The 27,948-nt window shown below is 39.6% G+C and overlaps 1 protein-coding gene across 1 annotated transcript; it reads left to right on the top strand.

The window, feature by feature from the left end:
- Positions 1–5,513: 5,513 nt before the first annotated feature.
- LOC104390485 (cytosolic phospholipase A2 epsilon-like) lies at positions 5,514–24,259 on the top strand. Its single transcript, XM_009999623.1, has 17 exons — positions 5,514–5,556; positions 6,400–6,536; positions 7,693–7,824; positions 12,918–12,981; positions 13,575–13,741; positions 13,879–13,953; positions 14,317–14,354; positions 15,492–15,627; positions 17,079–17,215; positions 17,853–18,075; positions 18,725–18,839; positions 19,768–19,905; positions 20,420–20,527; positions 20,958–21,149; positions 21,694–21,860; positions 22,678–22,858; positions 24,021–24,259. Exons 1-17 carry the CDS (start codon positions 5,529–5,531, stop codon positions 24,257–24,259), a joined length of 2,277 nt encoding a protein of 758 aa, XP_009997925.1. The 5' UTR covers positions 5,514–5,528.
- Positions 24,260–27,948: the final 3,689 nt, after the last annotated feature.

Raw genomic sequence — 27,948 nt, 5'->3', positions numbered from 1 at the left:
GGTGAATGGGGTGACTGTAGTAGTGCTGTTTGAGAGGAAAGAGCTCCTAAGTAATTCAGTCCTCCTGAGCTGTCTCCTGAGCAATAACATGAAGCATGTTATCATTATCACTTGGGTTAACTCACCTCAGATTGAAATACTTATGAAATAGCTTAGTAACAATGGAGCAAAGAATTTACAGATAAGGCCCAAGTAGGTAATGTGAGTGTGGAGCTTTGTTTATGGTCATACTGAATCATGTATTAGGACAAAACTTTAATTCTAACACAATATGAACCAATTGTGAGCATTGTCATGTGCAACAGATGATACTAAGGCAAACAAGTTATTTGCTATAGTGTTCTACAAGAAAGATGTTTCCTGTGGTCTTCTCCGTATTTTCTAAGTAAGAAATGCAGCTTAATGTCTGTTGTTCTTCACCTTTCCCAAAAGCTTTTAACAGATGGTCTGAAAATTACATAAAGTTAGTTTCTTATTGATTTAAATCATTGTCATTACAGGTTTTGTCCCAGTCCAGGTCAAAAAGGAATGATGAGTGATGCAGTTTTGGGATGTTGTATTTGTGTCATATAAATGAAATCAGATATTTAAAGGTGATGCAGAATAACTTTTGTTTAGGGGTTTATGAAGAATTAAATAATTAGTATTTTTAGAAATAAAGTTGGATTCTGTGGCTGAATTGCTGTGTCAGAGCTCAGATATAGAAATGTGTCTGGCTCTTTATCACAGCATCTTTCTATCAGAAGTTTTTTCCCTTGTATTAAGGGTTAAATAGCTCTAGAAACCCTGTGAGAATTTGGCGATATCACTGGTTATCAGTCTTCATTTTCTGTGAGAGCAAAGTGATTCTGAGTCTGTGTCAAAAGGAATCTGGGATCTCGATAGCAACTGGGATTCTCCAGCTCTCACAGCTGCCACGGCAGAGGCTGCGCCAGTGGTTTGCTCCCCTGCCCCCCCAAGCACCCGTGCTGCAGGTTGGGTGGCCAGTCTGTGTGACGCCAGCCCTCGTGCAAGCAGCACTGCTGAAGGCTTCTGCTGTTCTAATGGTATTGGTGAAATACCTGGTTTTCTGGCCTGTGGCTTCCTGATTTCTGACTCACCTGCACCACTGCTCATGATGCACACCAGCAGGTTACCAACCAACTTCCTACCATTGCTGGGCTATGTCTGGTTTTGCATGGGAGAGCACTTTAGCTGGATTCTTTCTTGTGATGTGTGGATCAAGCATGTATAGCATAGTAACATAGCTGCTTGAACAGTTAATATTGCTTAATTTATAGAAATCTGTAACAGGCCTGAATGCAGGAAGGGTGAGAGTTGAGTGGCAAGCATGGCATAATATTGAACTGGACAGGTAACTCTTATTCTTGAAGACCTAGAATGAATCCGCTGTCTTCAAACTGAGCTGTAAAATGACTTCAGATTGATGTGACAGTTGTCGTGTTTGGCCTTTTGTAAAAGCATAAGCTGTATCTCTTGTTCCAAACCAGGGAGTGTTACATCAGAAGTATTATCGTGTAACTAAAGTGAAATAGATCTCTATTGTAATAAGACCCCTCCACAAAATAAAAAAACAGTCCAACAAAAACCCTGTATCTGGAGACTCATCACACTTTTTTGCATAAATGATGGTGCTGCCCAATGCAGGGGCTTTCATGTATTCATTGCCTGAGTCCATGAAGGACTAGCTAATTACAGTGCTCATTAAAACTTTATCTAAGGCAGCTCTTCTCTACCAGAGAGTTGAAATAAGTCAGATACTTTCATTAGAAATTGTTGAAAGTCAGATTTTTTATTTTGTAAGTCCCTGCTGTGTCAAAAAAAAGGGATTTTCTCTCTGACTTAGAAAGAAACTTGGGAATTCTGAAAAATACAATCAACAGTTTGTTTTTTTTTAACTAACTGTATTCCATCTGCTGTTTCTCACTATTGGATAACAGCTGAGTTTAGTGATTTGAAGTGTTTAACACAATAGCTGTTTTCTGTCTTTTTAAATATTTCAGTAAGGGTACTGAATACTTTTGTTATTATGTATGGAGTGCTATTACAGAAAAGCAATGTGAAATTATTCTACAAGGAAAAAGAAATAAGATCTGACAATTTTAACATGAATTTATATATTTTGAAAAAAAGGTCATAAGTAGCTAGTTGTGTTAAAAGCTTATATGGCTTCTAACATAATTTAATTGAAGGCAGCACTTTCTCTAAAAACATTTCAATAGCAAAAGCTCTTACTGGCTCTACAAACTCTGTAGCATCCCTTATGTAACAGAAATAAGAGAAGAAAAGCTTCAGGCTGTTTTCTTTCGCTATTTGCCACTGTCCATAAGAGCCAGCCTCCAAGATGTGGCTGTAGTTTGCAGTAGCCTTGGCAAAAACTATTGCAGTTGCACATCTGGCTGGAGAAACCAGCCTGTGGAAGCTGAAATGCTGCTGTGTGGATGTTTGGATCACTCCACTTGCTGCTGCCAAAGTGCCAACGTGGATTTTATGACTAGAGAAAGTAACAGTAGATATCAGTAGCTGCAGTGTTAGGTCTTGTCTTGTTTTTGAGGGTTGCAACTGCCACAGGATGTCCTTCTGTGTGTGGTTCTCCAACCCTTATGATGGTGGGTAACTTTTATTTTGGGATTAACAACATGTTTGGCACATCTCCTTTCCCTTAAGTCACTGTGATGTTAAAAAATATTAATAATAAAATATCTACATGTGGCACAGAATAAGTGCATAATTTGTGCTTTTGAAATCAGTGGGAGGTGGAGCTATGAGTCAATCTATATAGCTCTTCCTCCTTGGTTGTAAAATAGCATGGTCAAGGAGCACCTGCCAGCTGAGAGATATACAGACTGGACCATTATAGCATTGCCTTTTGTGAAACAGAGATACTAATGGGATCATCAGCCTATTCCCCTTTGGTAAGAGAAAATCAGCAGTGGGGCATGAGGATGTGTTTGGCTATCTTGGTTGAGGTGGGGGAAGTTTGATCCTTAAATATCAAATGGATCAGCAGCAGGAAGGTTATTGGTAAAAGCAGCAGATATATGGTCTTGATGAGATGCAGATACATGTCATCATGGGGAGTAAAAATGGCAGGGCACCCTGTGAATCTGAGTAGAAACCGAAAACAGAAATGCTGACTGCTGGGTTTCTTTGCTTGTTCCTCTCTTGGCTTCTTGTCCCCAGGATCAGTTCATCCAAGCAAACCCACACAGGAAGATTGGAATCAGAAGGAAAAATCATGAAGGACTGCACAGCACTGGAGACAAGGTACTGTGCAGAGGGCAGCTTCTGGGTTGCAGGGAGAGGCCTACGGAGTGTGAACAACAGCTGTGCACCTGCCATCTACTATCAGCCATTCCCATCTCTCTAAGCTTAACTGTTGCTGTAAGAGGTGGTATTTTTGATGGTTAGTTAGGGCAGTATTTGTTTCTTCTGTGGGTGTGCTGTATGGAGTGGAAAACATTGACTTGGGGGTTGGGAAGGTGCAGAAGGTGATGAACTTGTGGTTTAGATGCTGCGCAGGAACTGGGAGAGCTGGATTGCAGTCTTGATTTTACTGTGACCTCACTCTGTGGTGGTAGTCAGACCTCATAATACCCAAAGCTCCATCAAATTGTTTTTCCTTTGCTTTGTGGAGACAGATCAGCAGATAAATTGTATTATTTGGTGTCCGCCATTTAAAATACTTCTGAATGCTAATTTTTATGAAACGGAACTGGTAAAAGGTGTTGGAAGGTACTGAATGAGCTACATACTGCATATGTAATAAACTATTCCCTTTCCTGTGTAATGGCTGGTTTAAATGATATTAAATGATAGCTTAAAAAAAAATAATAATGTACAACATGATGGGTTCCCCCCAGTTTCCTGAATCTGCTCCCTAGCTGTATTCAGTGCAGAAGTACAAGGCTAACTCTTGCTTAGGTCTGGGAGAGCAGTGACCTCACTACCTGCTAGCACTGTGGAGTAACAGTTGGGTTTGGGTCTGCATATTTTCAGCTGTCTCATGAGTAAGTTTCCTCCAAACTGCTGGATATGGATGCTTCTAAAGCTGAAGATGAAAAGTTAATCCTCTGGATTTGGGATGAAAAGTCGAACTTTCACCTATTCTGATAATTTATTCCTGTCATTCAGCTCCAGAAACGTTGCTGCCAAAAGTTCTGCTGATAGGTTTCTTCCAAACTTGCTGGTTTTGTTCAAATGACACTTTCTGACAGAAAATTATTGGGTTGGGAATTTTCCAGTGATATCTAAATAGCATCTAGCCTGGTGACTGACTTTTTTTAGATGGTTAAACTCCTTTGGTCAGGAAACCAGTTTAGAAAATGAGAAGTAAACTGGGAGGTCCTGAGGAGACAGCTTCTCAGAAATCATGTTGCTTTGAAGGTTTAATTGCTTCTTTCAATTTAATTAATAGAGCTACTGCTCCTGTATGTAGTATTTAACCTCTGATGCTTTCAGGATTGTCTTGTTTTTCCTGTAACTGAGTTACAGGGTTATGTGTAGCTGTGCTGAGGACGGAGAAGGAGGAAACGAAAAATGAAGCAGGTTGTGTGGCCTTCAATACATTCCCCTGTAGAGCTCTATGCAGTGGAATGTCAATATATTGCTATACCTCAGTGCTTCTTGGTAAATCAGTTGAGTCAGCCTAGTTTTTTCCATGTGAACAGTTCCAAATTCAGTGATTCATGCTTTCTTCAGCTCTGGTTTTCCTCTAGCTCCTGGTTTATGTACATATATCAGTCCTGCATGTTCTGGTAATTCTAGTAATGTGGTCTTATTTTGATTAATGCAGCCTCTACCTCTGGATGACAGGCTATCTTTATTCAATGTCACATAGGTAAAAAAACCCCACAAACAACCCAAAATCCCAAACAAATTAAAAAATCACAGCTTCTTCTGCTTTATGTCATATCAAATTTGTCCTGAAATGCTAGAGCTGCCTTATAGGGAGCTGGACCTATGTGTGAAACGTAAGAATGCTTACCCCAAGCCTCTGATTTCAGCCTTCCTCCTGCTGGTGTAAGGGTCATATATTTTGGTATGGTGACCACCCCATGGTCTCCAAGCTGGCACCCTGCGAATGCTGTAATCTCTTGCACTTAGCTTGAAAATTGAGGAGCAAATTACAGGGACAATTATGTAATGGCTTCTTCTGGGAAAGATATCTTGTGGTATTTTGTAGTACTCCCTGCTTTTAAACTTAACCTCCAAAATGTAAATCTGTAAAAAAGCCCAAACCTTAAACACTGCTGATTACTAAACAAAACTGGAATCAGGCATTAGATGGTATCAAGAAAGAAGTTCTCAGAGTTTGTCTCAAAAATGTAAAATTAAAACATAGTCACTGCATTAATATGAGAATGGCCTATGTTTACTTATTTTGCAGGTCTCATTGTCTTTGCTATGCAATCAGATAGCTGGTGTTAGTTATGTCTCAATTATTTCCTAATAATTCAGGTGTTTTTCTCATTGTTCTGCAGCCAGAAGTGCCTCAGTTGTGCTGGCTTACTGTAAAAATTATAAGGATGAGAAATCTTTGTAAAGCAGACCTGTGTAAGTATCAATTATATCATGTTTATAGTTTATAAAAAACGTCACCTTGATCTGGATTTAATGCTCTTTTACACCTGCTGCTAGGATTATAGTAGTGTGTCATTTTTTTTAGCTGAAGAAGTTGCATGTATTTCATTCTTGTTTAGACTCATTTACAATGATTTAGAAAACAGTTAACAACATAAGTGAAATAGAATAGAAATTCTGTGTTGGGTAAAGAAGTTACCTTTCCCTTCACCATCTGCTCTGTGATATTCCCTAACTCTTCAGTGCCTCTTTATCCACAGGCTGCTCATTTTGCTTCTGAAAAGGGCACCTTTGTGAAAGATATAGGTAGACTCAAGAGTTGTGCTGGGTGATGCTGTGTTTGTCTCCTCATTGCTGTTTCAGTGTGAATGACTTGTATGTTACAAATAGGACTAGGTAAAAAATAAAATAAAATAAAAATTCCCCCAAATAAAATTCTTCTTATTTTTTTTTGTTTAAAAAGGGAAATCTCAGGAAGTGAATTAATATATGAATTTGCTCGCAGCCTGGTAAATATTTGAAAATAGAAGTAAAAAATGAGAAGAGCTAGAATGTTTCAGCTAAGTGCTGTGGAAATTTAATATTTTGGGTTTTACTATCAAAGAGTATTAGTGGTGTAAAATTGACTTTTGTTTGGAGTCGACATAAATTTAGATAGAAAAGTTAAATAACTCTACATTTAGAATGTTTTCTTTGTGTGTAATGAAATACTTAGGACTCCTCAGAGGTTAATATTTTTCCTCTTTGACTGGACAAAAGACATAATAAAAAAGAATTCTGCTGTACTAGTTATCTACATCTCTTTTGTTGACACAGTGAGCCTAACTGACTGTTACGTGAAGCTGTGGCTGCCAACAGCTTCGTGTCGGGAAGCCCGGACAAGAACTGTACGGAACTGCAGAAACCCTGTCTGGAACGAGACCTTCCGCTTCATGATACAAAGTGAAGTGAAGGTAGGATCTGCACTTGTGACAGTGACCATACACTTTCTAAAGGGGTCATCTTTACCTGCTGTTAACAGGCTCCTTAGGAGAGCCTTGAGGCTTACACAGAGGCTTGAACTCAGTTCTGTTGAGGAATAGGATGGTAATGGAAAAATGCAGCAAGTGTCAGAGACAGCATGAGAGATGATGTTTCCTACCTCAAAGTAGGCCCTGGCTTGGATTCTCTGGTACCCTGACCGGTCTCTGCTGTCATCCCAGGCGCTCGGACCTCAGGAATTGGATGGAAGGTTTTGTAAATCCTCTGGAGGATTAGTGGCATTTTCTTATGTGTAACCTCAAAGACATTTTTGCTGTATGTTGCCATGAGCTTGCAATATCTGCTTGATACAGTAAGAATGACGCTTTTTGTAAACAAGGAATTACATTAACTTAAAAGAACCCCACCCTTCAGTACCAACTACTCCATCACTAAATGAGCATATTTTCAAAAGCCTACAGGAAATCAAACCTGTGTCTTACAGACTTATAACACAATCCTGCCCGTCTCATGCTTTGAGTGAGTGTAAACCGAAAGAGTTATGGATCATCTGGAATAAAGTTGAGTGCAAGTGATGCAAGATCTAGGCAGAGAGTCAGTTTTCCATGGCTTAGTAGTATTACATCTTGTGCTGCTGTGGATCATCTGAGCTCTGGGGAAATGCAAGCGAAATCACTGCAACTTAACTTAAAATCTTTTAACAAGATTTAATGTGATTTACCTTCCCTTTGTAAAGGCTAAGTTTGTCCTGTATTTTTACTTTCTCCTGCTATGTTGACATTTTTGAAGATAATAATTTTGAATCTACAAAGGATTGTTAAGAACATTTGTAATCTGTGCTCTGTCCAGCGCATATTAACATCATGCTTGTCACTTTTGTTGCCTTTTTTTTGAGCTCCTGTTAATTGTAAAATCTGACGATTGAACCCTTCTACTGTTAGTCCCTGACTTTGCAGTTGGAGCCACAGGGGCTGCATATCTGAGCAAAGGCTTGCTGCAGCCATCTCAGCAGGAGACTGTCCACATTGAACAACTTGGTGGCTGCATGCTGCCTCTTGCCAGACCTTCCTTTTGGGCTCAGAACTCCCAGAATATGGCATTTACATCCTTCTCTGCCTCTCTTCTCAGAACATTCTGGAGCTGACAGTCTGTGATGAGGATACTTTCACACCAGATGACCGGCTTTTGACTGTTCGCTTTGATGTAGCCAAAATACAACCTGGAGAAAAAGTTCACTTGAATTTTGATTTGAATTCAGAGGTAAGAAATGAAATGAGGAGTGAAATAAAGTGGATAGATGAAGAAATACTCTTGATCAGAATTTTGTCACAAATTACTAACTATATTAAATATTAGAGTTGTTTTTGCACACAAAGACCTTGTTAAAAGAATCTTGTTAAAGCACAAATTTAAATGCTCAGGGTTTAGGAAAGGCCAGAAACAGACACCTCTCGGTTGTGATTGCAACCAGAGGCCAAAAGTGCTGCTATGTGACCAGCATTGGTTGGATCAGGTCAGAGGATAATATCCTGAAGAACTTCTCTAAGATCAGCTGTGCTTGCAAGCATGAACACAACATTTTTCTGCTTCTATCTGGTGCCGAGGAGTCTGTCAGTGGGGACAAGGTGTATTCTTGCTTTTGTCTGTCCTTAATTTAGATGATTCCGCTTACAATTTTAAAAGCTGCTGTATGACACTGGAGACATTCTGGAGCCTCATTAACAGCTTCTAAAGTATGAACTCCAAAGTCATGTTCTTCTGAAGTGGAGAAGCATCCATGAGCCCCCAGTTAGGGTGGTAACCATTAGGGGCAATGCATAACTTGTTGCCCATCCTTCCTGCCTTGTATCACACCTGTTGTTTTGCTTTCATTTGTCCTTGAGCAGCAGGCCTGGGTTTGGTCTGTTAGCTGGGAATGATCAGCAGAAGGTCTTTGCTGACTTAAAAGGCATTTTAGTTAGACTTATGTGGGGAAGAAGAAGAACCGTTTCCCACAACGCATCATGGGAATGTGTTGCTTCTTCCTACAGTTTGATCATCATGACCTGATGAAAGTTTAACAATGCTTTAAGTCTCATCTTTCTTTTTTTATGTAAGAGGAAGGGAGGCTCCTTTGAAGAGTCTGAACTGGTTGATATTTCCTTATAGCTTTCCTTATACCTCCTTTCAGATTTACTAGGGATTCTGTCATGTGCTTTTGGAAAATATGCTTGGTAAATTATTATATATTCTCATGAAAATATCTCAGATTTTTTTTTTCTCCTTGTGGTAAATAACTTTTTTTTTTTTTAATTAAAAATTCTGAGCAAGTATGTTTATGACCTTTTGTAACAGGATTACAGACTTCTTTTAGGGGGGCTGAGTCAGCACAGAATGGATAGGGCTTGATGAATGAGAATCTCTTCAGTATTTTGTTCTTCTAGGTCTGTGCCTGACTCAGTGGTGTTATTTGCTGCATATGTCTCAAAGAATATTGTGTTTGGTTGTATTAAAGAGGATATAAAGAACTTTTAATGAAATATTTGGTGGGTGAAGTTGCTGAGAGTACAGGTGGAGCAATCTGACCCTCTTTTTAAGAGAGCAAAATACATACTCAGATTACTTTCTCCAAAACATAACTTCTCTACTTGGAGGCTAGATGGCTTTTTCACACTTCTGACATGAACTTGAGTTTACAGTTCCAAGGGACTGTATGTGCTCTGTTTATTTCTAAAATGCTCTGTCAGACAGAATGTTTGAAAAAAACCTCTTGCCTGCTCCTTATATTACTATCTCTTTGAAGAGTGTTTATTAGCTACTCTTCAAGAAGGTAAATCCTTATGAAGTATTCCAATATACCTGCTCCATATAGGTATGGTCTTTCTTAGAATAAGGCTTATGTGACTGAGATAATTTGAGGTGTGATTTGAGCCATGAGTTTGCTCTGAGGCATGTGTAGAGTTGGCTTAATCCATTGGCTTAGCAAAGCTGATGATGGGGAGATAAAACAAGGTGAGCTGAGTCTCAGGAATGTCTTGGTCAAGCCTTCTTTATCTGAATTGCAAATCCTACTCAGGTGCCCATGAGATGTCACAAGTTATGGTCTGTACATGGATTTTTAGAACATTTAGGGTTTGTTTTTTTTTAAAAGTGATTTAATAATGGGACATAGTGGACAACCTTAATAACAGGCTGTACTGCTACCTCTCCCCATAATGGTTTCTTCCATCTACTAAGGTATCTCAAAAGAGGGGCTGAGGAGGCTGGATGGGTAATGTCAGAGCATCAGGGTTGCTTACTGCTCTGCCCCTTGCTCACTGTGTGGTCTAACTAGTTGTGCTGGTTTTGTCTCAGAAAGAGTTATTTTTTTTTCATAGTAGCCAGTATGTGGCTGTGTATTGGATTTGTGCTGGGAAGGGTATTGATAACACAGGGGTGTTTTAGTTATTGCTCAGCAGTGCTTACACAGTGTTAAGGCCTTTTCTGCTTCTCACACCACCCCACCAGTGAGTAGTCTGGGGTGCACAAACACCAGCCAACCAGAGGGCACAGCCAGCCCCAGCTGACCAAAGAGTTATTTCACACCAAATGACCTCATGTTCAGCATATAAATCTGGCGGAAGAAGAAGGGGGATGTTTGGAGTGATGATGTTTGTGTTCCCAAGTAACTATTATGCATGATGGAGCCCTGGTCTTCTGGAGATGGCTGAACACCTGCCTGCTGGTGGGAAGTGGTGGATGGATTCCTTGTTTTGCTTTTCATATTAGGCTGTTTTTATCTCAAACCATGAGTTTTCTCACTTTTGCTTTTCTGTTTCTCTCCCCCATCCTACTGGGGGGAAGTGAGTGAGCGGCTCTTGGGGGGGCTTAGTTGCTGGATGGGGTTAAACCTTGACACATCTTGCTTTACTTCAGGTTTTTCACCCACAAAAATGTGAATGGACTTAAAAATATAATTTTTGTGAGCATGTGTACAACAACATAAGAAGGATGGGAACAATTAGGCAGATGTTATGAGCCACAATCTCCTGAACTTTGTTTCTCCTGTTTTTTTGGACAAAGTTGGAACAGATTGTGAGTGAGTTTGGATACTATGGACTGGTCACATGAGGATGCTTGATAAAAGTCTATCTTGTATATCTGTAAGGCAATTGTTTTCTAAAATCCATCCCTCAGCCTTCTGTTAGAAACTGTTGCAACCACCCTAATTCTAATGAAACAGAGATTTAGGGAAAAATAAGCAAGCAGAATCACTTGCTGCTGGGTTACATGCCACAGACCCAACTCTCAGGGAAGCCATCTGAGATGTCTCATTTGCTGACATGAAGTAGTAAATACAAAAATACTTATTTTCACCTTTACTGTAGTGATGATTTTACCTTGGCAGCTACTTTATCATACTTGGCAGGGTTTTCACAGTCTCTTTACAAAGTTTAAGTCTGCTGTGCAGCTGGACTGAAGGGATATTTGGAAGTAAAGTTCAGTTCTTTGGAATATGAATGTAAATTTTTCCTACCACTTGTCAAAAAGAGATTTAAATCTTCCACTATTTAGGGTTTTCTTCCCTGAAAGAAAGATGATCTCTCTGATATATGTTTGTTTGCAGTATTTCCTGGATTGGCTGTGTCCCATGCAGACTGATCCAGCATATGGCTGCTGTAAAGTTGCACAGATATTCACTCCCTCTGATGATGTTGATGTGTTGATGATTTTCTTCTATTGCTGTTCCCTGTTGTTACACTCCTCCTCCTCTTTGTCTTGCTTCGGCCCTTGTGAGCTCTTTACCCCATTCCCCTTCACAGCTTCAGTCTTCTCTCTTCTGTCTTCTTCACTGGTGATTTTTAATTTTCCAAATTGCTTTCTTCTCCCATCTCTTTTCATGTTTAGTTACTATACTCTGCAAATTCTTTTGTTTTAATGCAAATATACTCACCACCTTGGTCCATTTATTCTCAAGATGTTCTCCTACATCATTAACCTGTTTTACCTCCCTTCATGGGCAGTGATTGACCCATGTCTCATCCTACTTATATAATGAATAACATGTCCTTCACCCGCTATTCCATGATACTTACTTTCCTCCTTCCCTTGGGAGGGACAGCTGGTTTGTAAACAGTAGAGCAGTGGAAGGACATGAAATGAAAGGGTGGGCAAAAAAAGAGGTGTAGGAATAGCAAAAACCTGGCAAGAGAGGGTTGTACAAAATCATCAGAACTCTATGAAGGAAAAAAAAATATTCTTTTCCCCTAAATGAAAAAAAAAAATCTTCTTTTCAGAAACAGGAAGAACTAGAAGTGGAATTTCTACTGGAAAACATGTGAGTAAAGACCAAATGTTACAGAATTTGTCATCAGAAAGCTTCACATTTTAGAGAGTCGTAGTGCAGCACTGGGGAAGTGGCTCTGTGCACCTGTGTTCAGACATCCCATCTTGGCATCTTCCCTGTGGTTGCTTTTCTCTCCTGAATCTGGTGAGACCCCTCCTTGTGTGACAGTATCACTTACTATTTATAGCTGAGGGTGGGTGTTCATTTTGTAATTCAGCCTAAGGAGAGATAATGCTGATCAAGGAAGGTAAGAGGGAATGTCCCTAGGAGCTGTGGGACTGTGACATGGTAGTGAGCATGAGACAGAGGTGAAAGATAGAAATGCTGATGATGCTTGACAGCTAGAAAAGCTGAGCTCAGAGAACTATTTGCATTTAAAAGATTATTGCTCCTAGACTCACCCTTGAATAAGCCTTTTCCTTTTTTCTTTTCAGTCCAGGTGTATCTGAAAACATCATTACTAATGGCGTACTAGTGGTAATTGTTCTAATTTTTTAATGTTCTTATGCTAGGTCTTAACTGAAGAATATGGTTGCAACAAGTAAGCCTTTGGGCAGAGCCTTTACTCTTTTTCAGATGAGACACAGGCATTGAAAAGTTTTCAATGCTTGTAGTGCATGGGGAGAGGCTTGGACCAGCACTCTGCCACAGTCTCAGTGAGCTGCTCACTGATGAAATGGCAGGAGACAAGGAAAACTGGGAAGTGGGTGAATCCAGTGTTACTGCAGAGTTTATCACTTAAAGTCTATCTTGGAGCTGAAGGCTCTTTTCACACTGTGTCCCAAGTACTGTGCCATGATCTTGAGCTGCTACTGCCTTCTGTGCAGCACTCTCTTGGGAAATTTCAGTTTCATCCCAAAAATCTGAAAGTACAGGCCCATCTTTTCAGGTGTTCTACAGAGCTGTAGATGTCCTTCAGCTCACTCTTCTGTAGACAAAAGTTAAAATGTGGTGTAAATGTGGAGAAAAATTCCTTGTGATAAATGTTGGTGATTTAGTGTTTTTCCAATGTCCTGTGACCAGTGATTTTACCCCTTATCTCTTCCAGTCTCGTGAAGTTTCCTGTTTGGAAGTACAGGCGGATGAAACAGAAATGGAGAGTCCTTACAGAAGTAAGGTTATTGATTTATATTGATTGTCACTGCTTTTTGTGCGATGGAAGATGCAGCAAAATCTAGATAAATACGTGATCCATTTTAGCTTTCTCCATTTGTATCAGGGCTGCTTGGGGACTGAGGTCTGAATTGGCTACTTGCTAATAGTGAGAATCCTCTGGAGGTGATGTGACTGTGTAGCTTAAGGGGAACTGTGGAGGAGGCTGAAAGACTCAGAATTATTAGAGCAGTGTGATGGAATGGAAATACCTGTGATGAGAAGAGGCAGTGAAAGAGGGGAGACAGACAACTATCTAGATTGGAAAGACTATGAGGAAACTTGGAGGAAGGGAACACTACCAGTAGCATCCACTGGTCTAACACATGGTTTCCATCACTTGGCAGGGGAGAGAGAAGTTGCAGTGTCACATCAGCCTTTTGTTGCCTTTTCAGCCTGGTCCTTGTTCACAATGATTATGGGGGAAGAAAAACACTGGCCCAAATTAATTTTGACTGCACTAAGGCTGAAACTTTACTTGGGATGTTTGGTTTATTATTTTTCAGGGCCAGATGCATTTAACATTTTTCTGTGCTTTACTTCTTATTCTTAGGGAGAGATTTCACATTCACAATTGAAGGATCCTATGAAGAAGCCCAGGATGTTTCCATAGGTCCTTGCTGCAGCCAGGGAGGCAGCAAAACCACCATGTTCCACTATGTCAAACACAGTCAACCCAGACTGCACATGAGGCTGCCAAAGGAATGCTTCTTCTGTGGGGTATGTTTTGCTTGTGGATGGTGATAAAGTAACTTTTGGGAGAAGCATGATGAATTATCCCTTTCTCTGGTAGATTTGCACCTAAGGGTTGTAAATAATTTTTTTCTTATTATAATTATTTTCCTGTTTTAATTCAGCATGGCTCAGCTAGGAGAGAAACGGCTGTGCCTCTGCATTCTCTGGACTTGGGAAAGAAAGTGACAGTGATGACAGTGAGTAACCTTTGGCAGCATTTGGAATTATTTCAACAAGTGTAAGCTATATTTATGTGCTACCTGGTCTGTTACTAATTTTATTATTAAAAATGTGCTAGCTAAGTATATGTGTGCTCAGCTCTGCATACATTTGAAAGTATAGCTGTTTTTCAGTGAAAAAAGTAGCATATTCAGAATTGCTGATTGCTTTAAAGGTATTTTAAAAGCAGGATCCTAGTGATTGTGTGCTGAAAGCCTGAGAAGAGATTAAATAATTATCACTGGACTATATACATGAATAATTGCTAATACTGTAAAACTTGCTTTTGCAAACTTTTAGTTCTATTTCAAATTCATTATGTGTTCATTCTTAATTCTCAGGGTGAATCATATGAGGTCTCTGTGAAGGAAAAAGATGGGTAAATCTTATTTATTTTGAATGATTACTTAAGCCATCTTCTATCGTTTCATAGTATTGTCTTTAGATGAAAGGAAGTTACAGCTCAAAGTAGCTTATTTTGAAACCAGGAATAAAGATTGTAATTGGTTAACGAAGACTAAAATATGGGGGTTAGTAAAATGATACATGCTTTTAAATTGGTTGCAAGAGTACAGCATAGAATAGGTGGTAGGTAGTCCTGGCACATTACAAGACAGTGTTTTTCCTAATGTTTATTCTTCCTACTTTCACTACTGAAGAATCCCTCTGTCTTGTAATGTTTATCTGTTAACACATACACGTTTGTGTAACACATTTCTAACATACTTCTGACATTGTTATGCATATTACATTTCTGCAGGTTATTTTTCAATGAAACAAGTGAACAGTAATTAAGTTATTGACTGGCTTGCAGTGATTTTCTGAAGGGCAACATTACCCTCTACTGATTAGTTAGCTACAATGCAAGCACTAAATCCAGACTCAGATGATAAATCAGAGGTTTTTACTGAATATTAATTACGAGTCACGAAAGGGGCAAAACCTTTTGGCTGAAACAAATGAAAACATGTTACAGAACTTATAATGCACATGATGTTTATAATACTGTACAGATATGAAGAGACATCTTCTAACTCGAGTGTTTACAGCATAAGTAGAGATAAGCCTAACACAGTATTATGGTCATTTTGCCTAAAGCACGTTAAGTTTAAGTAACTGCTTAGATCCCTTCTGCTCTTCAGGAGATGCATACATAGCAAAAGAATGTGAAGAGGTGTCTGAATTTCAGAATTCCATGTGAAACAGATTGAATTCAGTTGTGTTCCTTGGTGTTTGTCAGCAGAGGATTCGATTAATTTACTTTCCTCATGCTTGTGTGAAATAGTTTGAGGTATGACTCTGGTCTAAAATCTCCACAGGAAGGCAGAAATACAGGGCCTGTGTTATCCATGTACCTGCATTATCCAATGTACTTGTATAGGGGAACCTTCACATGCATGGAAGTAGCTTCTCTTTAAACTGGTTTATTGTTGTTGCTGGTTTTGCCTGATGTCTCAAGCAGTAGCTCTAGAAAAGACTTACAGGCAAGGTGTCTTGTTATGTTCTTATGCTCTAGCTGCAAGAATTTAGATTTGCGGCTGGGATTTGATCTATGTGCAGAGGAGCAGGATTTCATCTGTAAAAGGAAGAAGGTGGTTGCTGCTGCTCTGAAAAATATTCTTCAGCTAGATGAAGACCTGCATGAGGATGAGGTATGTGGGACAGCATCTTGGGAACTTAGAGTATTCAGTCCCACTTTGAATGACGTGGATGTGATGTGTTTGCTTGGCTACCCAAATAGCTCTTTGACATCTTCTAGACTAAAATGTATAGACTAAAATGTCACTTGCTCCTAAGACCAAGAATATCCAAGGACTGGGCAGAGAGGAAGAAAAAAGAACTGTCAGGAGGTCAGTTATAGCTCCTTTATTCTCTGTCAGCCTCCACCCTCACTCAGGGACACCCAAAGGATGTATTTGTTAAGATGAATGTATGTATAAGCAAGCATGATGACATTTGATTGCATAGACTGTGACAGTTTCTCCTCAGTTTGACACCTCTCCCCTTCTCTGGTGCTACGCAAGGCTCAGAGGGGAAGGCTGAGATTCTCCCTAATCACACTGGTGCAGCAGCATCTGTCTTGTGCCATTTATGTGTTACTTCTTGCTTTCTCCTCTCCTGGGGATCCCTGGACTCAGAGGTAGCTGCTCTGTGTCTGGAGTAATAATAATGTTACAGGGCTATGGTGCTTGGAGCAGGGAGACAATCTTCTGCAACTGAGAGAATGTGCTTAGGTGGGATTTCCTCCTTTGCTCTGTTTGGTTCCCAGCATATTCATCCCTTGAGGCTGTGTGCAGGACAGCATTTGTCAACCGGGTCAAAGTGCTCATTAGCTTAAATAACAAGTAGAACAGCACCTGTTATTAAATTAGAATAAAGGGTTATTGAGTCACATTATTTCAAACAACAAAAAAACCCAACCAAAAAAACCACAAAAAAATAAAAAAAACCCCAAAGTAGGTTGTAAAATACAATGAAGGTAAGATCAAAGGCAACTGTAAGATATATTCCTAAAATTTGGTAAACACCTTGTCTCAGATTTTGCTAAGAGCTACCTCTGGGGCAAAAGGGCTGCATCCCTGAGGAAAGGAAGACCACATTGTGTATAGCATTGCTATCAGGGAAGGGGCAGGGAATCTGGGTAACAAAGAGGTAACAAAGCTTGTCACCATCTGCCTGGAGAATAGCAAATGTGGTGTATAAACTTAGAGGAATGAAAAACTAAGCAGGCAGCTTTTGCTCTGCTCCTCTGACCTCAGTTTTAGTCAGAATTTTAAAATGTGTTCTGAGGAAAAGACATGAGAAAAAATAAAAACCAGCCAGAAAAGACTCTACAAATCTAATCATAGATTATGCCATGTGAGAGCCATGCTTACAACTTCTGACTTATCAAAGCACCACTGGTCAGGAAGGTGCTTTCAGCATATGCTAAGTCCCACCAACATTTGCACAGCTCAAACACATACCTAAGCGCTGCCGTGAAGGGAGTAAATTGGGCCCAAACCCACCTGAATCAGGGTGTTGCTGTTACTACTTCTGCATGCCCATCACTTCTCTCTTCCATTTAGTAATGAATGACTCTGTGCCTTCATGTGTTGAGCAGGTGCCAGTGGTGGCAGTCGTGACCACAGCAGGGGGAGTGCGGTCCATGTCAGCTATGTTTGGTGGCCTTCTGGCTCTCCAGGACTTAGGTGTTTTGGACTGTGTCTCATACATCAGTGGTTTATCTGCCACAACATGGTAAGGAGAGTTGGGCTCGTGCTTGCTGTTTGTGTAGTAGAGTGAAGCATACTGCCTTGGTGGTGAATTTTACTCAGTGGGACTTGGCATCCTTCTGGTGCTCGCCCATTTCATGAGACCAATTTGTTTCTTCTCATTAAAAAGAGACACGAGACAGAACTAGAACAAGGTGAAGTAGGCATGAGAAAGGGTGACTGGAATCGGTCCAAACTCTGGGAACTGAAATCTCAGGCAGACTGGCCTTGTGTCTGAGATAACGCTCTTCCTGCAGGTTCAAGGAGGGGGAGCTATTGCACTTGTCCAGGGCAATGTTTGCTGCTGCACACCTGCTTAACATTTGACACAGCTTTCATTTAGGTAATCAAATGGTAATTCTAGTAAAACCTTGTGTTAAGTTATGTGTGTTGCTTTATTACTCTTTTGATTCTGTGAAGAAACAAGCTAGGATAATTTTGAATGTATCCCTGCAGCAAAAGCTGTCTACTCCAAATTCTGCCTGAGCTTTCCACTGCTCTTCCAAGGTAAAAGTTGGAGGGCAAGAGCCTTGTGTAACCTGAAACAAAACTCTTGCATGTGGTATAAGCCCATTAATTGTCACGTACCCAGTGATGACCCACAGTATGTTTCCTTTTACCAGGACCATGGCAAAGTTATATGAAGATATGAATTGGTCACAGAAGGATCTCAGAGAGCCGATTAGTGGTATCAGGAAACATGTGATCAAGAGCAAGCTGCATTGTTTCTCCCCAGATCATATGAAATACTATGAAAAGGAACTTTGTGAAAGAAAGGAAGAGGGGCACAAGCTGTCCTTTACAGATTTATGGGGACTCTTCATTGATTGTATGATACATCATCAGGTATTATAAATCGATCCCTTACTCCAGAGGATTTCTGACTTTTCATGTCTAAAGCTCTGGATTCAGTTACAGGAAAGGCTTCCAAAACTTCTGAGTGTTTTTAGAAGAAAAACAACACAGTGAGACTAAAATGTGAACGTCTAGGGGAAATGTCTAAGCATGTAAAAAGTCAAGGTGTTAATGAAACTGATTTTCTATCTTTAATTTCAGATCAAATGAGCATTCTAGTAACATACAGAGGAGAGATGGCTCTGACAGAGCTAAGCTCAGACATAGGAATGTGTAGCTGTACCAGCAAACAAAGCTGTATTAAAAGAAATGGGCCTTGGTTGACTTTTACCTGCAGCACCTCCAAGGTAGCTAAATATCTTTATCTACCCTTCAAGCAAGTCATATCCCAATAACTGCACAGAGCAGTTTCTCACATTTTCACTCTATCCCCCTTTCCAAAATTCCCAGAAGCACAAGTGATAATGCTTTGGTGAAGGCTAATGACAGATAACACATTTGTGTAGTCCAAACACTGAAGTACACAGAACAAAATCTGCAGAGGTTTAGGAGATGTTTTATTGATAGACCGTGCTTAGATAGTATATTAAGTCCATGCATCATGTTGATCTTTTCAATGTCTTCTGTTCCTTATAAACAGAGAAGTACTCACAAACTGTCTGATCAGCAACTGGCAGTAAATCAGGGGCAGAATCCGCTGCCCATATACCTGTCCCTCAATGTCAGGGATGACTTCAGCACTCTGGACTTCAAAGGTAATTATTACTATACATAATTCCTATAAATCAAAGAAATTTCCTTTTAATGCTGGGTGAATGCCAAAACTGTAAGTCCCATCTAATTAATCTTTTAAATAATTTATTTTTGCCCTGTCTTCTTCACATCTGGGTTCTGACTTGGATGAAAGCTGTACTGTGGTGGGGAAGTACCTGTGCAAAGATGTTGCCTTGAGAGCCACTGCTCCTGCTCTTTCTCTTTCATCCCCACCTGCTCCTCACAGCCACTTTCAGCTGCTGAGGTTCCTACTGAGGCATCAGTGGTCCAAGAGAGCTGTGAAGGGCTGAGGGAGGAAAAGAGAAGATGGGAAGGGGAGTGAGAGTTGGAGGCAGTTTCCAGCAGCCAGAAAGGGATCTGAGGAGGGGCAGTGCTCTGTGCTCTGATGAGTGAAGCCAGTGACTATTTCCACTGCATTTTCTGGCCAAAATGAAGCAGGAGGTCCTGCAATGGAATCTGTTCATCTGCTTCTAGGCACAATCTGCAGTCTCAGTGTATTCAACCAAGGTTTATTTAGCTTTGCAAGCCAGTGATTATCAGAGCCTGAGAATGAATTGTAGCTGGTGCCATTTCTGACGCAGCACTAACCACACCACATCTTGCACAGGGCCTTAGCAACTGATTGATTTTCAGGCCAAATTTTTGCTTCTTAGTACAGACATGGACCTGAACCTCAGGATGAACAGATTTTAACAGTGTTAGTTGAGGTGAATTTTGCTTTTGCATTCACCAATTTACCACACAATACATTGGAATGCACCTATTTGTTTCAAAACATGATGGTTAGAACTGTTTCTCATCAACGTGCTAAAGCTACAGGCCTTGTTCTTTCAGCTTTTAATTCTCAGCTGTTACTTTTACATGTGGTCAGGTGGCTGAACTAAGTCCTTCTTGATGCCTTATTTGCAGAGTGGGTGGAGTTCACACCTTACGAGGTGGGTTTCCTGAAATATGGGGCCTTTGTTCGTTCAGAGGATTTTGGTAGTGAATTCTTCATGGGTCACCTGATGAAGAAGATCCCAGAGTCTCGCATCTGCTTCTTGGAAGGTGATTTACTATCTTAGAAACACATCACCTTTATAACAACATAGCTGACTACACACAGTTGGCGTCTAGTAACTACTGGTCTACAAGTAGCAATGATAGCACACCAGATCATGTATCTGATGCAATTTGCATCTCAAATGAAAACAGTCAACAGTGCCAAAAGAGAAAGCAAATTATTGAGACAAATGCAATTAATTTACTGAACTTCTTAGGTTAGGCCAAAACAGAACACACACTTTAGGATTAATCTTTTGAAGTATTTAAAATCATAGTCTGACTTTTATAGACAGCCAGGTTTCTAAAATGGCCTGGTCATAAGCCAAACATTATGTGGAATGACATAGTATTTGTTATTCATATTAAAATTAATAATATTTCACAACTAAAGCAGTGCTAATTTAGAAAACCACAGAAGCTGAATCCAAGCAGGGTGCCTTAGCTGTGGTCTAAAAATTAAAAGTAGTATTAAGGATTAAATTTTTTGTTTGTTTGTGGTTTTTTTTTAACTTTCAAGGCACATGGAGTAACATATTTTCACACAACTTCATGGATGCTGTCTACCTCTCAGGTCATTCTGAAAACTTCTGGCACAGATGGACCCGAGACACTGAGCATGACATTGGTTAGTTATTTGGATTACTTTTCACTTACATCTACATTGTCTTCATACCTTTCTGAAATGGGAAACCTGACGTTTGGTAAAGAGTTTTTTTTTGTGTCCTGTTTGTGTCCTTGAGGACACCAAGCTTTTGGGAATGAAGGAAAAACAGAAGAGAAATGGATGCGCCAGAAAACAGGAAAAACATGGAATTGCTTGTGGTGCAACATCCCTGAGGAGTTTTGTTAGTCACAAGAGGGTTACCATGAGTCCTTTGGGGAGGGAGAGGCCAGACAGGGAACAACAAGGTGATGCTTTGACAGTGATGAAACCCACCTCTGTCCAGAACAGCTTGTTGGTGCATGCCTCTTTCTTTGACATTATTAGTATCTTAGAAGCACTCTAAACAAATGCAGACATTACACCCTCTTCCCTCTTCTCATTCTTCCTACAGAGGAAGACCCTGCTCTGCCAAAGAAACCTCATGAACAGAATACTTGCTTATCCATTCCCAAAGGTTGCCTTTCCAATACTCTTCGAGAAATGATGACTGGACGGCCAGTGGTTTCAACTTACCATAATTTTCTCAAGGGCTTGCAACTGCATAACAAGTATTTAGAGAATGAGGGCTTTTCTATGTGGAAAGGTAATAGCAAGTTGTTTTAGACACATCTTTGAAGGTGATTTGAGTGTTAATACTTGCTGAGGACAAATAATTTATAAGTTTAAGCATAAAGGCAAATATTTATTACAATAGTATGATTAACATGTCTGTGGAATTGGTTTCACTAAATCCCACATGATTTACTGCTGGTCTTGTTTCTGTCTTGGAGAAGCCACAGCACACTTGTTTTTGTTCAGTTCTTCCTAGGAAAAGTCACAAAAGAATAATTTACAGCTTCCACTGAGGATAAATAGCCACAAATTTACACCAGCCGAAAAAGCAGCTTAATGTACCTCTTTGGCTGAACCTGAGTCTCAGAACTGCTCTCTCTTAGTGATCTTGGAATTGAGCTACACATGCTAATATTGTGTGAAAGACTGTGCTGTTTAATACTTGTGTTAAAAAACTGTGGGATTTGTGTCAGAGACTGATGCAAGTGTGGGCTGTCTTTCCTTGGTATGCTGATTTGGAAAAAAATGGACTTGCTTCTGCTGTAATTAATGATTAAGGGTTTTTTTTATTCCAGACACAGTGCTTGATTCTTCTCCCAACCAGCTAAATGAAATGGGTGACTACCTCAAGCTGGTAGATACAGCTTTCTTCATCAATACCAGCTGCCCACCCATTCTGAGGCCAGAGAGAAAAGTGGATGTCATTTTGCATTTAAATTACAGCGGTGGCTCACAAACTCTGGTGATGTTTTGAAGCTGCAATTCTTTATGACTCTTGTTGTTCAATGACCACATTTATTTATTTTTTTTCCCCAGAAAATTGTATTTTTTAATTTAAAGATCATATCAGTGATACTATTCAACAGTGTGATCCTAATGTCACTGTTGTTATCAGGGTTATTTTCAGTACCTTTCTGGCACACACACATAGAAGATAACCTATTCTGTGTATCCATGCAGATTTGTTATTGTGGTACCAAGTTCCTCAGTAGTTAATTAAATAGCTTTACAATATAATTAGTGAATACATAAATTTGCTATTTTTGAATGAAAATTTGGAGTTTCCCTTTAATGTTTGCCTCTCGGTGTTTGCATAAGTTTCAGTCAGGTTTTTGCTTTGCTATGTTTGAGGAAACATTAAGGGGTGTATATGATTGAAATTAATGTGATTGATTTGTAGCAGGACATGAAGTTATTGTTAAATGTACTGAATGCAAACACTCAAGAATCTATGATCTGAGACAGCATGTGTAATCAAAATTTCCAGATCTAAATCCTCTACTGTGCCCACTAAATCACAAAAAAATATCTGAATTTAATATAAATTTCAGAAACCAGTAATCTTGCTTTTGAAATCTACAGTGTTAGCAAATCAACCAAATTTCTATTACCCAGGTTGTATTAAAATCAAGAGGGTTTTCTTGGTCCAGTGCATCCTTCACCTTAAAAACATATAAATCAATCACAGATTGCATAGGGCAGAAACATATCAGTTGTAGGGCTTGGTAGCCTTATTTCAATCTCTCTTTGTGTTATAACTTTCCTCTTTGTTGAACCAGCCACTGGACCTCTTCTCAGAGTACTGTTTGGAGCGTGGGATCCCATTTCCCAGCACGGAGCTGTGCCAGGAAGACCGGGAACACCTGAGGGAATGCTATGTGTTTGAGAATAGCTTAGAGGCACCAGTCTTAGTCTATTTTCCACTAGTGTGTGATACCTTCCAAAAATTCAAGGCACCAAGTAAGTTAACTGCATTAGTCAATGATATTTTGGGTTTGTCACATTCAGTTTATCCATTGAATTTGTCCTCTTCTAAAAGAAGAGACTGGCAAGCTTCTCAGTTGGCTTAATTAACATATTCCCAGTCCTGTTGTGATGGGTGTAGTGTTAGTCAACTAATCAGGGACTGAACTGAAGATCTTCAAAATTAAAAGCACGAATAACTGTAGTTTGAGGCAAAACCCCTTATCTAGCAACTGGGACAGCTTGCTTCCTTTGATAATAAAGGGTAGGATGCAGCTAGTAAGTCATATCCACTCATAGTGACAGTTGCTTAACAGACTTCTAATGAGATACTATATTTACTTTATTAACAAAGCTACAACCGTCTCGTTACTTTGTTTACATGAAGAAGTTGAGAATCAAAAGTGCTGAAAACATAATGAAGCAAAGGATTTGCCAGAATAACAAGCTGCTTTGATATTTGTAATTTTTAAAAAGTTGCCAGGTTATTTTCTTTAGTTCAACAATAGTAAAATTGTATAAATTGTATAAATTGTATAAATAGTATAAATGGTGATTTGTTTGTTTCACCAGAAAAACTATTTGGAAAATTCAGTTTCAGTGTACAAATACATCTGCAGACATCAACTCCAATTTTCTTGTTAATTTAGTATGATCCAGGAAACTTCCCTTAAAAACTGAACAAAAATCCACATATCAGCTTATTGGAAAAGACCTCATATAGTTCATCATACTCTTTGTCCTGCCACTTAAAGACTCCTCCGGAGAGAGATTTCCGAATTCAGGATCTTCCTGGTGTAATTTTCTACTAGGTGGTAGATAAAGAGCTTGTCATCTCAGTGCCCAATGGAAAAGTTAAAAATACAAACTTCCAAATCTGCCAAAGTGAAATATTCTGATGCAAAATTTAGAATTTAGAGAGGAAAGCATTTTGTGTGGAGAAGTTGTTCTGCCAGTCAATTCAGGATCAGCTGTGAATGTAGTCAAGCAGCTAAGTAGTGGATTTTACTAGTGCAGCAGATACAGTAGCTATACGGTAATTAAACCTTGAACTATTTTCCTGAGAGAGTTCAATTTCTTGTGGCTGTTACTTTGCATTGCCTGGTGAGAGTCTTCCACCTCAGTAACATTGCTGTGTTGAACTTGTCTCTGTTCTCAGATGTGGAGCGCAGTCCCACGGAGATGGAGCAGGGAAGAGTAGATGTGTCTAACTGTGTTGCTCCCTATGGCACTGGTCTGCTTACATATACTGAAGAGAATTTCAACAAGTTGCTGAACCTGTGCAGCTACAACATCCTGAACAATAAACATTTAATTCTTCAGGCTTTGCGAACTGCAGTGGAACGGAAGAAGCGATTTAAAAACTGTTTGTCACCTCAGTCATCTAAACCCTTTTAAAGTCTATCTTGATGAATCTCAGCAGAAGGGGATACACGAATGTTTTGGTAATGGTCTAATAAATATTCAGGGATCATGAATCCAAACAGAATGAACATTCATGTTATGGACACAAATCTTTTTGGTATGTGGTCTTTGAACCGGAGACCAAAGCAAAGATGGAGCAAAGCTTTGCCTTGTTCACAGATGTCCTCTTGTGACAGCAAGGAGTAAATCAGACACCAAAAATGTTTGCATCAGGAAAAGGAAGGCTGATAACTGAAGAACAGTGAAGTACATGACATCTTATATTTTCTCATTATCCTTCTGCTTGGTGGAAGTCTAACCTTCAGTGAATTTGCCTGCTTGGCTGTCATTGCACTGAGTCTGCATTTTTTTAATGAACTTTGCCAGCTACCTGATACAAATAATCTGACTGCATCTGTTTTTCCTGAACTTCTCTCTGAAATATTGCCTACCAAGTAGATTTTGAGGCTGTTGACAACAGTTGGGGCTTTAGGTGAAAAGAGTTTTAATAGTCTAGCTTTTGGCCATAACCATCTCTTCACTTATTAATCTGCTATGAACTGAGAGATGTTTGTGATGGCAACAAGACTTCTGATACCAACTGCTTTGACTTTTGCAATGTTATGATGCCCACTGTGTACTCGCTTTAGCTAAAAGCTTGTTTAAGAAAATATATCGTTCTCTTGTATGTACCAATATGCATATAATGTAATAGCTACTATTCAAATGCTAAATACTCATGCATAATTTATTAAAAATAAATGTCTTATAAATGCAATCACTGAAGTATGTTTTTTAAACTAAGTTCTATGGACTCAGCTAGTGAGTTGGTCTGGGGGATACTAGGCTTCTGATACCAAGAAATCAAATATTGAGGAGAAAAGGCATCTCTGAACTTTGCTAATGACCTTTAAAGAAGGATGAAAGAAAAGCTCATATTTCAACAGTGAAACATGAAAAATGGAAGAAAACTCTGCCTCTAAGTGTGCAGGTGATGGAGATGATAATGAGAGGTTTTCAAGTCCAAATATTGGTATTTGCAAACACCAGGGCATTTAGGCAGTAACACAGAGTGCAGCCCTCTGCTGGCACTGTGTGCGTCTGTTTTCATCAGTGTGTTCTCTTTTGAGTCACCTCATTCATTACACTGGTGTGAGTATAAAAACAGTATGTTGGCAGTATGGCTGCATTACCATGGGAGTGTGGCATCTTGTGTCTCCCTCTCACGTACCACGGTCAGAAGGTAAGGAGCTCCATCATCCAGACTTACAGATCTCTGTTTATTAAGCAGGAGATAACACCATACTCTTAAGTCATTCTGTTTTTTATGCATCAGTTCGATGCACAGGAGACAATTCTAGCAGGTATCTCCTGTCATACTTTGCTGCAATTTGAATCAAACCTGTAAAGTCTCCTCTTCATAAGAGGAAACTTCTGGCAGTAACTTTTACATCTCCTTTTAATTGATCTTGGGTGGTTAAGTCCAACAATTCTTTTCTCAGTTAGTGATAAATCTTTTCTTTCAACTCTGCCCTCTTAATCAGAAAGCCAGTTTCTCACCTTCTTTGCTTGACCTTGGTTAGGATAATTTGATATGTCTCACCAGTGAGGCAGCATTAGTTTTCTGTGAGCAAAGAAGAAAAGGAAGACGTCACTCTGACAGCTCAGTTGTGTTCATAAGTTATTTCAAAACAACAAGGAAACGAGCTTTTAAAAATTTGATTAAAATATTTTTGCTAAGTATCTTTTAAGCGTTTTAAAGATAAATTTTTACAGTTCCAAGAGGATGAAACAGAGGCAATGCAGCTTGTGCCTGGCATTCCCCCGACTGTTTTTTGGTGGTTGCAACACTTGGCACTGGGCCTTCAGCTTTACTCACCCAAGGTGTGGTGATGATGTGTGGATTTGGCAGCACACCCAGAAAATTAGGATTGCTTAGAATGGGATGAGGAAAGGGAGTTCATTTTAAGAAATCTAGAAATCAACGTAGAAGTTGAGCAAGCCACTGAAAAATCCTAGGCTGCACAAAATGTCTAGCTTAGCAGCTCAATCTCTTGCTTTGAAGGAATGTCAGAGAAATGCTGCTATTCGAGCTGGGACCTGGCTCCAAGGATGTAACACTTGCACAAGGCTAATGCTTTCCCTGGGATCACCAAGCTTAGTGGTCCTGCCTTGGTGGCTTGTGAGCTTTCTCCATGATGACCTCATTTGATATCTTGTCTGGGGAAGGAAAGGCTTCTTTTCCTGTCCTATTAAGAATCTGTTCATGTTGTTTGCATTGCAGCAATAGCTCAGAATCCTGCTCTTGATATGATGGTGACATCCAGTGTAAAAGGACAGAGGAAGAGATATTTCTTTACGTGTCTTGCCAACAAAGTGTCTCTGTCTCCAGCAAAGGATGTTCAGTGTTACTACTTCTAATGGTTAAGCAAGGTGTTGAAGCTCGGTGATGTCTCAGATGGATTTTTCAAAGCGATTTCAGCATTTGCATAATTGTTCTATTTAAGATCCAGGTAGGTCAACAACTATTTCTTTTTTTGAAAACACCATTTGTGACCTGTCACATAGGCTCTGCTAGACGTAATGGCACAATCCTGTAAGCAATTAGCTGTGAATATTTGTAGTCTACGTTAAGATTCAGACATTTCTCAGTCTGACTGTAGATGAAGTTACCCCCTCTACTTAGCAGGTGACCATGAGGTGACTTCCTAATATTCTGAGAATTGGTTCAGATTCAAATTGGCTCTAGATTTCCCTGTAAAGGTCCTGGGCTATGTCTTGTGGTGCGTTAATGCCAAAGGAATTACTGGCTAACTAGCTGACACAGGCTGGTGTTGGTATTCCTCACACCTGTGGTCTAATGAGGTTGGGGAAGAGAAAAAGCTGCTTTTGAGCAGTGTCTGAAGTGTTGAATGAATATGGAGAGGTCAGGCAGCCTTGGTCTGTTCCTGCATAGGTAGAGAGAGATGCTGCTGGATGCTCAGATTTACAGAGCAAAGGGGGAGGCAGAGGTAAAGGTTGTGAGCTACTGCTTTTTGAGACAAGAATGGGATCTGAAACCCTGTTGCAACAAAACTGAAGGCAGGATTGCATATATTGGGAACAACTGGGCCAATACTTCACTGATTATTTTTGAATAGCAAAACTGCCCAATCCCTTTCTGTGAGTAGGAGGAGTGAGATTTTATCTCTCCAAAATATATCAAAGGCATGTGGAATAATCTTAATCAGGTTTCTCAATAGTCTTTTGAAGGCAGAAGCCTTCCTTCATGCATGTCATAATCAGAACAGTGCCTTAAGCAAAAATATAATTCCCCCCTCCACCCGATAAGCTAGTGTGAGCTCTCTTTCCAGTGACTGATTTTGCACCTTTCATTCTCAGGAATTTAAATTCAGATTCACATTGAAAGTTTCTCCTGATTACAAATAGATAATTAAAAAATGTACAGACTTTTCTCTTTAACCTGTGCCCTCTGTTACCTTCTCTAAGAGTGCTTTCTCAGGAAGTATTTTTTTTCATCTTTTGTGATTCTTTTGGTTTTATTTTTACTTTATGTGATGCAGAACATCAAGTATATTGTGGAGTATTGTATAGTGTTGTATGTATAAATTTCAATAAAATGCCAACATGTTAATGTGAAAGTTAGAGTTATTATTTTGTTAAATGACAGACAGTTGCTTCAA

Source organism: Chaetura pelagica, unplaced genomic scaffold (assembly GCF_000747805.2).
Source record: "Chaetura pelagica isolate M959 unplaced genomic scaffold, ChaPel_1.0 scaffold55, whole genome shotgun sequence".
In the NCBI taxonomy this organism is placed as follows: domain Eukaryota; kingdom Metazoa; phylum Chordata; class Aves; order Apodiformes; family Apodidae; genus Chaetura; species Chaetura pelagica.
The sequence above is the reverse complement of the archived record's forward strand: the minus strand, read 5'-3'. Positions and strand labels throughout refer to the sequence as shown.